The sequence below is a fragment of the Ciconia boyciana genome, chromosome 4, assembly GCF_034638445.1.
Source record: "Ciconia boyciana chromosome 4, ASM3463844v1, whole genome shotgun sequence".
Classification (NCBI taxonomy): Eukaryota; Metazoa; Chordata; class Aves; order Ciconiiformes; family Ciconiidae; genus Ciconia; species Ciconia boyciana.
Genome location: NC_132937.1, coordinates 91,635,494 through 91,648,655, shown reverse-complemented (window position 1 = coordinate 91,648,655; position 13,162 = coordinate 91,635,494). Strand labels below are relative to the sequence as shown.

The following is a 13,162-nucleotide window of genomic DNA, read 5'->3' as shown; positions in this document are numbered from 1 at the left end:
CTATAAAACCAGGGAGGGTGTTGACCTTCCTTAGTGCTTATTCACTGTCGACTACTACAAAAGCAAGTTCAAAAATAGCTTCCATGGGCTAAAAAAGGAATGGGTGAGAGCAGGAAGTCCAGCTAACTCTAAAAATGCCTTTCTTCTGGAAGATGCCAGGTTTGCTAACTATCGGGTCTGAAATACCTCGACTTGACCCTACAGCTTTTCAGGATAGATAAATCAGGAGCCACGCAATCCACTGTTCAAACACAAGAGCGTTAGTGAAGAGCAGCGATGGTCAGGAGCATCCTGAGCTGGCCCAACAGGCCCCCAGATGGCCAGCTCTGTCGTTTCAACTTCTGGCACTTTCTACTGCTCAAGAAAGGAACTGCTGCACACTGCAAGCATTTGCTTGCAGAATTCTGCAAGCAAAAGGATATTTAGGAAATTAAAAATCTAGAAGAATTGGAAAAAAATATCCAAGCAAAGACAGAGAGTGAACTCATTCCTCTAGCAACCTACCCAATAATTCAGACACTGCTATATTGTTGCTCCTTTTCCAGAGATCCAGCATTTTCAGATGAGCTGCATCCCTCGCAAGCACTACCTACATGGTCTGATGAATGTTTTCCAGTTGAAGAGGAAAGGAAGACTGTTTGAATCAGGACATAGTTCTACATCATCACATCCCCCCTTACACTGCTAGGATGGCTTTAACACTGATTACCAAGGATTTGTTCCCAGACCACACAGCACTTCTCTGCCGCCCAAGCTCCTCTCAAAGGGAGGCTGCCACTGCAACCCGGAGGTATTGCAAAAATAAGCTAATTGGCTTTGCCACCAGGAGAGATGTGGTTGGGCATGTTGAGCCCAAATTAGGTAGCTGAGCCCAAATGTCCCACACAGAGTACAGAAAGGGTTTCTGCAAAGCTCTTCAGGCTTCATTTTCTTCTGGGGGAGCTTTCATGACAAGCTGAGCTTCACAAACACGGCTATAGCCTCAACACTTCCCGGCTTTGTGGGAGACACAAGGTGGCAATTATATTCCATCAGCTAATTTAGTGACCGAAATATGCCACCTCTTACGCCTTCAAAAAAAGTCTGTGTCATGATGCAGACTAGGCTTCTACACCATCTCACCCGGTTCACTCCCCGGTTGCCTACTTGCCTTATCTTCAACTTGAACATCGTCGCCAGACCTCCGACCTGCGGTGAGTGCCCGCGGGCTGCTGAGCAGGATGAGTGCAGCGCAGGACAGACCTTCCCCAAAGACCCCAGCCTCGCAAAGAGCTGCCTCGAGAGAGGTGCAGCACACAGTCCCCTATCTGTGTCACTTCAGAAGCCATCAGGGTGGAAGAAATGGGAGGGGAAAAAAAAAAATAATCCGCACCTCTAACATCCCAAGTGAGTTTCCATGCATAACGAATTGCAACATGCATCCTTTGGCCCAGCTTGGTACTCAGTGAGCCAAGCTGGGAATTAATTCTTGGCTCCAGCAGCTGAAAGACTGGCCTTTTATGCTGAAAAAATGCTGTAGGCTACTGGGGCTACTTCCATCTGCAAGGCACACCTTCCATCACTCCTCACCAAGCAAACCAGCAAAGTAAGCACTTGGGAGAGTTTAGCCTACAAGCAAAATGCTTATTCAAAATAATGTTAATGAGCATAGCAAATTTCATTTTGGGCTGGAAATTGAGATTTCCAAATGGAAATAAGATGACTATCCTGTGTTCACCACAGCAAATACATTTTTTTTCTTTAAATATACATCAGGCAGTTTGGGTTTCTTTTGCTTTGATGCACTGCTTTGTGAAATATGCAAACAGAATACAGAAATATCTTTCCCTCTCAGGGCCCTGGCAACAATGGGTTCTTTATCAGTAACTTGTTCGTACAGTACTGAGCAGCTGCCTAGCCTATAAGGAAGTATTGGTCTACTTTGAAGAAAATGGAGATGTATTTTGAACGCCTGGTAAACTCATCTAGTATAAGAATTAAAAAAAAAACACACACACCATACTGGTATTTAAGTTTCCCCTATGATGCCTGTAACTGGGTGGATATACTTCTAATCACAAATTGTTTCTTCCAGTCTCACCATTTCCTTTTGTTCTCTTGATTACCTTATTTACCACCACCAGAGGTCTGTTTTGGTAAAGAGGTTAATTTGTTTACTCACCTAGAAGGGGAGAAAAAAAAAAGCACATTTGTTGGCTGCAGAAATTTGGGCACCAAATCCAAAATGCAAATCGTGTTGGGCTTTGTTGGGGAAACGGGTGATAACATCTGTGCCACTCCACAAAAGTCTGTTCTCAAGCATCATTATAAAGAGGAAAAAGCTACTGAGGATGACCATTCTGTGGCAAGGATAGTTTAAATCTCTTCCACTCTAATTCAGACAAAGAGAAGGGAAAATAGAGAAGTATTCAATGGCACAGAGTGGGAGAAATGTTTTTGGCTCTGGTAACCACACAGCCATGAAAGGCCACTATAATGGAAACTACTCTGGATTTCTCTTCGGAACAGCTGCAAGGCAGTTATTTAAATACACTAATTTACTTCTAGTATTTGGCTGGTAGGATCCACTGCTGGCAGAAGCAAAGAGAGAATGATGAATTTTTGTTGTTTTCTTCTTTTAAGCATTTCTGAAGCACTGTTGGAAGTGCCTGGTTCATTAAGCAACTGGAGCTCAAATCATTTCTTCTTCAAAGCTTTTACTGCAGAATTCATCTCATGCCATTCACAAAGAGAGAAGATTCTAATCACTTCACAGAGTATATTAATCAGTTTAGATCACCACTTGTTATAGTTCCTTTTTGCAAACAGGTAAGCCCTCTGGGATGCTAAATGCTTCTTACAGAATTACTTAACTTTCCTCTTACTGCGCTATCAGACTAATCAGGTTTCTATGATGTAATTTTGCTTATACATAGCTGAGGTATGAAGTCATCACATGTACCAGAAAATATCCCCAACTTAAAAATCAAAAAGTTCTGTTACATTTTGTTTCTTCTCTTTAGGAACAGAATGGCTTATCTAGTCTGAAATCACTAGATTCTGCCTTACAATAAAACCCCGTTGCCACAAGCTTAAAGCATATTCTGGAATTTTTTTGTTTCATTGACTTCTCTGACATATTGTGAATGGTGTCCCAGAACTATTTTCTATTCCAGATTTCAACTATGGATAGCTAACTACCCTGAAACTTTACTCATCCTTCTCATTTAGACATGACATCTGTGCTCTTCATCACCACTCCTTACGTCTGGTAAGAAGATGCTGTGGGGGGGAAAGAAGATGGGAGCAGGGAGCTTTGGACAGGTCAGTGCATAGGGCGGGTATGAAGAGACATGACTGTGGAAAATGTGTTGCTTCAGTAAAGGGTTGCAGAGAGCACCAAAAGCATTTCCTATGTTGACACACTAGCAATAAGAACGTTTTAAAACAGTAACAAAAATTTCACACCTGGTATCAAGAAGTGACTTTCAAGAACTTTTCCAAAATGTGAATTTTTTGTTACTTGACTCAGAAGACGAATCTTGAGAAAGATACCATTTGCAATTAAATTAGCGGGAACTCCCCTCATTGTGGTGCCACCATAAGCATCTGTAAGGATTCAAGCCCAAGCAAAAACCTGTCAGGGTGGGATTTGGATTGTAAAAGGTCCTGCTGAGGTCTCTGGGATTCTCCTCTGTGGTAAAGAAGAGCCTATTCTTGTTTGCTCTGTGCAGTTAAAGGATGGGTGATAGGCAGAGGAATATTTATTACTGAGATGCATATACATACATGTTTATACAAAATAGATAATATTTATTTCTAAGACCAAATTGATCAAACATGAAGAAGCCAACTATTCAGGCAATGCTAAAGGAAAGTTTAAAGATAAAAGATAAAAAAAGATTAAAGATAAAGTTTAAAGTAAAGTAGCAAAATACTTCTTTTTGTAACTGAGATGCCATCTAGCTCATGCAGAAGGCATGCAAGGCTACTTCCAAGTTTAAAAACAAATCCTTCCTTAAAACATAAGTCTCTAAATGTCTTCTGCAGCACACTGTGGCATCTGCTCAGTTTTAAAAGGCAAAATAATGTCCTCCAGAAAAAAAAAGTATTTTAATGAATATAGTTCTCTAAACTATAGCCAAAATTCATTTGTATGTCAACACAAACGTGAAAGGCAAGCCCACACAGTCCCAATCTGAAAAGTGCTTTACTTCAATACTTCCATCTAATGATTTGTTTCTTTAGCTATGTGTCTCACTGTGTCCTTGCCTGTTAAAAAGCTCTTCCTTACCCTCAGAAACATACACATGGCTCCCAGCTGATTGTTTGGAGTTGTTACTCCTTTACATAGGATTGAAGCCTTATATCAACCATCAGATCTGCAATGGTTTACTGAAATCTCTGGGAATTCATGCATGCATGTAAGTCTGCCCATAAGGATATCAAATTTGAGTCCATTTTTACAACATGAGGTTGAAAGAATGGTATTTTTCAACCATAATCTCCCAAACTGAGATACCAGTCTTTCCTTTGCTTCCTGTTGCCATTTCTTTTCGGATCCCAAGTCAAATCCCATTGAAGCACAGTCTGTAAAACCCAAGTGGAGGGAGAGCTGTCTGGATTACCAGTTAATGACCAGAATCATCCATTTATCTCTACTCTTTGGTCTAGCGATGCAAGTCCAGGGCAGGATTTATTCAGCAGAAACTCCCTGCAGACACAGGATGTGCATTTATTCACCCGTAAGTACAACAGAATGGTGACTATGCTGATCATCAAGTCCTTTACAAGTGAGAGCTCTTCTTCCACTCATTCTTGCACCACAGTTGACCTCACGTTCCCTTCAAGAAGGCATTTATCCTGAACAGCAATCCTTAGATACACAAATTCCTCATACATAAAGAAGGGTCTGAAGAGAGAACCCACGGAGACAGGGGTGCAAGTGCCTTTCAGAGCACGCCAGGAGATGGCTTTGGGGAGCCTTTCTCCAGAAAGGGAGAAGAGTGCAGCAGCAGCCAGGCAGCCTGGGATGCAAGCATGCAGCATCCACCTCCTACCAGGTATTCTGTTCAGCTGTAAAGACACAGAATCCTTCTCTGACCCTAACAGGGACAGAGACTTGAAAAGCAACAAAAATACTTTTAAAATATACTAGTTCTCCATTTGAAACACAGGAAGAAGAGGAGCACAAAGAAGTTTCTCCAAAGGAGATTTTGGATTCAGCTCATTTCACATCACCACCCATTAGTGGACATGTTTTTTGTAACTTCACAGGGTCCAGGGATCTCTCAACCACCGCACTTCCCAGTGCACACTACTGCTGTAGTCTCCTGAGCCAAAGAATCTCCAGCAAACAACAACAAAGCAAAATAAACATTAGATCTCAAATTTTGTGACATCTACCTTAATCAATTGTGGTGCCCTCTTCAGTAAAATATACATCCTTAGAAGTTTTAAGTTGCAACAGACACTTGGGTCTCTATGAAGTCAAAGGGACTTTGAAAATGGTTTTCTGAGATGAAATCTTGACTGTTATTAACATCTGCTTTTCTGTTTGTAATGTTTACTTCACCAGAAAACACAAGGACTTGGTGTTCAGTGCATGGACCTGAAGAAATCACTTGGCTATTTATAAATATAAAATCTGAAACACACACTTTGATTCATGAAAGTAAAATTACTAACACACTAATCTTACGTATGTTATTAATTTTATTGCTGCTTTTGGCTTAAAACTTTAGCTTTTCTGATAAGAACACTGAACATGAAATTTCCTGTGGTATTATTCCAACTGAATAACATTATGACCTTCTTCTACTTTGTATTCATTAGGCATGGTAAAAAAAAAAAATCAAACCGTGGTGCAGGGACCACCTACATGGAGTCAATAAAGATCGTATTTTCCCATATATTTTCTTCTACAAATAGTAGTACAACACAGCAATGCCATGTCCCAAAGTATAAGAACATTATTGGCAAATGATGAGTGTCTTTAATACAATATTCAGGAAAAATTCCCCCAATAACTCAGCAGTGAGACAGGAGAAAAAGCTAGGATTAATGAGGAAATAAGAAAGAGGTTCAGTCAGTTCCGCTGCTAGAGTTTCATCGTGGTCTAACTCACCTCAATCACCTCGGGTTGGGACATCATGGAGGATGGCACCAAATCGGTGGAGATATCCATGGTAGCTCAAAATGTCCCTGCTGTCCTTGCACCCTTCCTCTGCACCCGCAAACCCTTGGTAGGAACACAGAAGCACTTCCTCAGACCTTAGTCATGCTGGCATTTGCTCCTAGTAAGAAGGAAAAAAAATTGTTGAGAATAACAAGAGAACTGGGTATGCAGTCAACACCCAAGCCCCTCGGCTGCTGCAAAACCAGCCTGTGAGTTTGCACAACCCGACTTGCTTACATGACCATTCACAACAGATCTGCAGGAGAAGTTTCAAAGGGCACATTGGAATTTGGTCCAGAACAGCAGAACAATTCACTTGACCACACAAACTAGAATTCATACGAACTGAATACAACAAGGGTAGTGCATAGACCTTGTACACATTTGCAAGGAAAGAAGGTCACCTACAGAGCATTGGAATTGTGTTAACATTTTTTTTCCACACCAAAAGAAGAAAAAAAACCCTCACAGAAGAGTACTCATTGAATTACTTGCTGGAATTTAGGACACATTTGTTTCCTCAACAACTATTGTTTTACAGTTTGGTGATCACATGAACCTTTCTTCTGTGTTAAGAAAAATAAACATTATGACATCCTTATCCTTGATTTATTTTAATCATACTTTTTTTTTTTGCTAGATAGGCACAGATTTGCTGTAGGTAAATATACTGAATTGCCATGTAAAGTTTGACCAGATGATCCAACAGAATGAAGTTATTTCCACAACTATCATGTTTATCAAGGTTAGGTCAGCTTCCACATACGTTTCTATTCTTTTGTACAAAGAAAACCAAACAAGAGGGGAGAAAACTGTAAATGGCCAAGAAATTAAGCCCATTTAAAAATTCCAGACGAAGACTACTGCAGGTTTTTTCCCCCGTCAGGCCAGACATATACAACACAACCCACAAATCAGCCACCACAGAAAGGATTTTGGAGAGATACCTATTGCTCTCTGACCACTTCCTATTCTGTAAGTCATGGTGGAAAACCGCTTGCGCTAAGTGTATTCAGCATCCAACAAATATACCAAAAATGATCCCAAACCTAACTGGTATTTTTGAAACTGAGACCATGGTGTAGTCATACAGACAGTGCTAGTAACTTTCCTGGCCTCCGGTTAATTTTTTCAAAGGCAACACTTACTTACGAAGGCAAGAAAGAACAGATAAGTGCTGTAGGAAAGTTGCACTCCACGTGCTTTTCTGAGTCAATTATGTCTTTCTTTTTCTGTTCATTTAAACTCAGCCTTTGCACGCCACTGTGGAAATTATTCCTCCTTCTTAAAAAGCCTGCATCTTGAAATGCCTGCTTCGCATTTCAACACATCCCCGCATGCCTTACGTCACATGTAGCCGTCTCATCTTCCAAGCTCTTGGATCACTTTTTCCATCTTTATATAGCTTTCCAGTGACCCCTATTCTTTCCTACTCATTTCTTGCTAGTAACCTTTCATTCTTTCCACTCCTTGCTCCAAATTTCTACTACTATACTCATGGAGAGGACAGAAAATGGAGATTTAGCATTCCTCCAAGAAAGCCTTCACTGGAAGTCAAAGAACCGAGCTACGCATCCTTCAGGCTTCCTGTTTTCTTTTCAAAAACAGAGTTTTGCCTGTTTTCTGAAATTCACGAGTTTGTCCACTGTGCACAACAGATGAAGGAAACAGAATCAACCTGAAACTACTGCTTTTCTGACTTAGGGAAGCTTTGCATTTGACCAAGAAGAGAGTGATTTTCAGTAAAACTCCCATCAACAGCCTCAAGATCCTCAACCAGCACATTTCATCACTGTCTTGTGAGCTGTCACAAATGTAACTTAAATAAGATCTCTTAAGACCTTTGTTTCTGTTCTTCTCAAAACATGCTTAAGAGCAGCAGCGTCACTGTACCTACTTTACAGCAGCTCATTTTTAGTTTCTTTTGAAATTTATTCTCTTTTCTTAATCCTAAAATGCTGCTGCTCTTGGATAATAAAGATGGGGAAATGATTACAGATGAAGCAGACATTAGGGAAGACTATCTAGACCAAAACCAGAGGTACGCTTAGAATCCTGTTTGCCACATATAAAAATGAGATAAAATGATCATTTTTACTAGGGAGCATCACAGAGCAGAAGAGAAAAAACTAAGGGGGGGGGGGGGAATAATCTTAAGTCTGTTCAGCCTTTAGCTAGCTCTGTGTACTCCAGGTTGAACACAAATTTCAGAAAAAGCTTATAATCTATAAACTTAAACCCAGAAAAAGCTTAAACCCATAAAATCCAATCAGCACTTTAACACAGATGAGAGGAGAAATATAGTCATTTTTCACCATCTCTCCAAGAAATAGAAAACGCAGTATTAGTAAAAAATTCCTCAGGCTATGACCATTTCACATTTCCCCTTCTGCACCTAGCTTCATTTTTGTTGCTTGTATTGCACTGATCCGTCAGTTTGGCTAGGAAAAGGAAGGCTCTTCTGCATACACCTTGCTTCTCAACCTCCTGAGCACAACGCACACAATGATTAAGACTTTCTACCAAGTGGTTAGGCTCCTAAAAGCATTCCATCTGAAAATAGGTTGGACTGTACAACAGGATTCTCCCCCCGCTCCCAACCCACCTCATCTCCTTCAGCAATAATAAAGTGCAGAGGGGACTGTGCTTTCACAGCAGTGCAAAAGCAGTGCAAAAGCAGTGCAAAAGCAGTGCAAAAGCAGTGCAAAAGCAGTGCAAAAGCAGTGCAAAAGCAGTGCAAAAGCAGTGCAAAAGCAGTGCAAAAGCAGGCTGACTCCATTCAGGCAAACAAAGGTGGCTCCTAACTTGATACCCGTGTGAGTTCAGGGTGCAGACCCATGTTTTTCAAGAACTGCAAATAAAGGGAACAGGATCCTCAAATGAACTTCACTAAAGGGCACTATGACAGAAAATGTAATCTCTATTAAAAAGGAAGTCAAACACAAAAGCAAAGGAGTGGCTTCTTACTAATGAGATTTTGACGGCTTGTTGAACTACCAAGTGTTGAAAAAAATACCTGAATTTTGAAGCAGATTCACACATATCATTCCCAAACACTGGAATTGCAGGTGTTGCAGACGAATGCTACTCTACATATTCTCCTCTTGACAGACATCGCTGTCTTTACTGAGTGCATCTAGGGAACTGCAAACTGAGGAAACATGTTGGATCTGTACCTAAAATTAGTAAAATGCAGATTACAGAATTTCTTATCCTCTGTGAAGGTGACTCATGTCTAAGAAATAATGTTTCACCATAAACTACAACATTTAGAAAGTCATTTATGGTAACACATTGAGTTTTTGGTTAACTGAAAAAAAAAATAAATCAGCTGATGCTCAGCAGAGTAGCACATATCTAACATGCAGAGCAGGAACGCATCCTCACCAAACAAAACATACTGCTCTCCGACATGCTATGAGTAAGCATCATGATTTCTGGATCAGCTGTCCGAGACCACAGAAAAGAGGAACCATGCAGTTTTGCCATTACTTGGAGTAGTTAGGAGAAATGCAATCATATATCACAAAAACATCATCTTGAAGGAACTGCTTCCGGAAAACCCACTACAATGACAAAAATTACCACCCTTATTCTCCCCCAGTTTCTTGCACGGTACAAGTGATCTGCAATTTCGGAGTGATACAGCAATACCAACAACTTCTGCATCACTGCATACCTCATCTGGGCCCACAAATATACAGTGCCTTCGCTACAGTAAGGCGCCAGGACCGAAAGGCAAATTGAGTTTTTGCAATCTGTGGCTGTCTTGGCTGTCAGATAATTTCAGGTGAACTGCCTTGTTGCCATCTTTCAGCTTTGGTTTCCTGCACCCTTATCAGAACATCTTTTGGTACCACAGCTGGACTTCACAGACTTCAAGTTTCTGGATTACATGACTCTGAAAATGCTGATTTGGTATGACCTTGAAGCTCTTCAGTGTGACTTAGCTAAACACAGCTACCCTCCCTGCACACCTCTAGTGAATAAAAGCCTAAGTTATGGTTTCTCAGAGGACAGTTTTAAGTCCTAATTGATCTCAGATGGATAGGACCCATAAACCCGTCAAGGAACAAAAACCCAACATTCGAACAACATGTAAAAAGGCAAGAAAGTAAGAAAAAAGATCTCACATAAGGGTCCCACTTCCAAATTTCATGTGGCATCTGAAGCCTTGCCATCCATAAGTAATCATTTGGCATCACTCACCTCCAGCAGCCTCCTTCACCAAACAACCACTGCTTGTAAGCATTAGTTTGTTCGACACACAAATAAAAACATGACCCCACCACGGCAGCCTTACAAGGCAAAAAGGCAAACGAACACCATCCAGCGAAGAGCAACAGCAATGACTTGACCTGTCTACCGCTTCATTTTACCACTCGTTAAAGTGATGGTGATAACCAATTTTTAGCTACCTACCATGGAGGTGTTTCTCCACTCTCCAGTAACCACCTGGTTAATAAAAGAACAACCTCAGATACACTTTCTAGCATATAAGAAAATAAAGATGAAAGGCAGAAAAATTGGTTTCAATTTCATGCTGCTAAGGAAAGAGAAGATGCCTTCCTGCTACTCCTCCCTTTACTATAGTGACTGCTAGGAACTATTGCAAAAAGCTGGATTTTCTTTTGCAAGTTACAGAGCATTAGATCTTCTTCCTAACAGAAAGGTATTATCTCTTTTGAGTCCTTATATTATTTCAGGTAAAGCCTTCACCACCACTGATGTTGTCACTTTGAACACTAGATGTAAAATTCACCTACAGAAATGCTATCACTAGCTTAAAGCTGTTCCGAAAAAGTTATTTAATAGCAACTCTTCAAACACTGAAACTTCTCTTGAGAGATACTTTAAAGCAATTAATTAAAAAATCCTGAAAACCCCCCAGGACGTGTCAACATGATTTCATAAGTGAGCAGAGGTACCTGCAACTACAAAACAACTGTCTCAGCAGACTGGCAAAGGGCAAACCACACCACAGAAATGCAAATAACAAGCTCCTGGTCTCCCTGAAATTTTTGTCAGGCGATCCAAACTCTGATGTCAGCACTGACTTCTTTGAAACAGTTAGTTTCAGCAACCCTTTGCATAAACACAACACTCCATTTTTTTCACATTCATCAGTTCACTGCCAGTTAAAATGAGGGGAAAATCCACATGCCAGCTCCCTGTCCTGTCACCTCAGGACTTTCCTCCTCCTTCCTCGCATGGCATGTCTGGAGTGGTGTTTCAGCAAAGGTCTTGTTTTGTATCAGGGACCAGACTGCTAAATCTTGAAGTGACTTTGGTATGTGGTGTACTATGACAAATAAATTTGCAGAATGAGCTGCATAAGGCATATGAAACTTTGCTGGATGACCCGCCAAAGCATAAGAACAAGCTGAACTAATTTAAGTGGTTATCATCTCTACAATCCATCTTTCCTCCCAATTCTGCCCTCTCTGTTCCAGGGTGTGCTTTGCCTGCAAATAAGATAACCTCCTGCGCCCTGCGTTACCTTGCTCAGCAACTGAAAGAGGTGCAATAAGTTGATAGCTGTGATTCAGTATTGGGCAAAAGAAGCAGAAAATAAATAAAAGGGAAGATTTCCAGATAGATGGTGTGGCCCCTTGTCGTACTCTTGCCTTGAAGTCCTTCTGAACAACAGCGACAAGTCTTCTTCCACTTAGTGAGACCCTTTCCCTGCCATCTCCCCATCAAATTTCTGATGTCTCAGAAGAGAGACCTCCCCTTCTCTTCACTCAGGAGGTGCATCAATACAGTTTGGAAGCTAGCACAAAATTAACTGTCCCTGTCAAACTCTGTTGACAGCGTGTGTATTCGAATGCACACATTTTACTGTACAAATTCTGCAGCTTGGCTGGTGTCAGCCCGGCTCTCTCACCTGACACCCTTCTCCAGAAAGCAGGATAAAGGCTGCGGTCGCACCCGCCGTCTATTACTATAGCAGTCAGCATGGGAATAGATTTACCACATGGTACTGATTAAACAGGTTTAACAGCAGTGAATCTGAAATCACCCTGCTGGAGCTGGAAATTACTTCCTCAATAATAGCACGGAAGACAGTTACCTATTTCTGATGTCACAAGCACTGACGTGAGCACTGACAGGGTTGTACCACTCTTCACGTACATCCTTGTAGAAGGAAGTGGTTGCAACTATTCAGCATGCCTTCAGACCAACTACCAGCAGATTGCACGAGCTACACCTGTTATTACAGCGCATGCAACGCTACCCTCCGTTGTCCCAGCAAAGACCAGTTATACAAACATGCCTCCTCCCAAAGCCTTCCCGTCTGTTGCTTCCAGTCACTGGACAGACTGCTTGAAAGAGCTACGGAGCTACAGCACCTCACCCGTTTGGAAGCTCTTCATAAGAATGAATAAATTCACTGTGAAAATGGATTTGTGAGGTTTTACGAGGGGTTGTGGAAGTCTGGAAGGGGAGTGCCAGAGGGAAGGGACAACGTCGCTCTGTTTCCTGTACCATCACCCCCCTGCAAACAGCCTCTGCCGGTAGAGCCAGACATTTCTTGAGTCCAACTTCACTGTCTAGAAAAATAGATTTTAATGGAATTTGCTAACATATGGAAAGGTTCAGACACAGCAACAGGAAATCTCTACCTTGCAAAGATTGAAAAAAAAAAAAAAACAAACCACCAAACCAAAAAAAAAAGCCATCAACAAAAAAAACCAAACCCCAAAACCCAGAGTAAAACCTACTTGGTGGTCTCTGCCCTTTCCCACTAGCAAGAGTGAGTGTCAGAAAAGTTACAACCAGCCCTATGAAACTGGACAGATTTTTCAGTCTGAGAAGATCAATCAATGACAGACTGAAGATGCAAGGAGACCGAGCAACTCATTCACTTCTGCAGAAGAAATTGAGATCTTCACAGGAAACGAGATGAATTTTCCATGCTGCTGTTACGCTAGCACATCACACAGGGGCAAAAAAATCATTTTTCACATGCACCAAGACAGGCAATAACTACACAGAGTAAAA

The 13,162-nt window shown here is 41.3% G+C and overlaps 1 protein-coding gene across 5 annotated transcripts in view; it reads right to left on the bottom strand.

Moving 5' to 3' along the window:
- The window catches only part of LPAR1 (lysophosphatidic acid receptor 1), an 83,792-nt gene that overhangs the window by 53,085 nt on the left and 17,545 nt on the right, over nucleotides 1-13,162 (bottom strand). For all 5 annotated transcript variants that reach the window (XR_012042336.1, XM_072860595.1, XM_072860591.1 and 2 more), the window contains one exon: nucleotides 6,107-6,275. Coding sequence is in view for 4 of the 5 variants with exons in the window: in XM_072860595.1 (XP_072716696.1) it covers nucleotides 6,107-6,166 (60 nt within the window). In the remaining variant the exon portion in view is untranslated. The remainder of the gene's footprint in view (nucleotides 1-6,106; nucleotides 6,276-13,162) is intronic.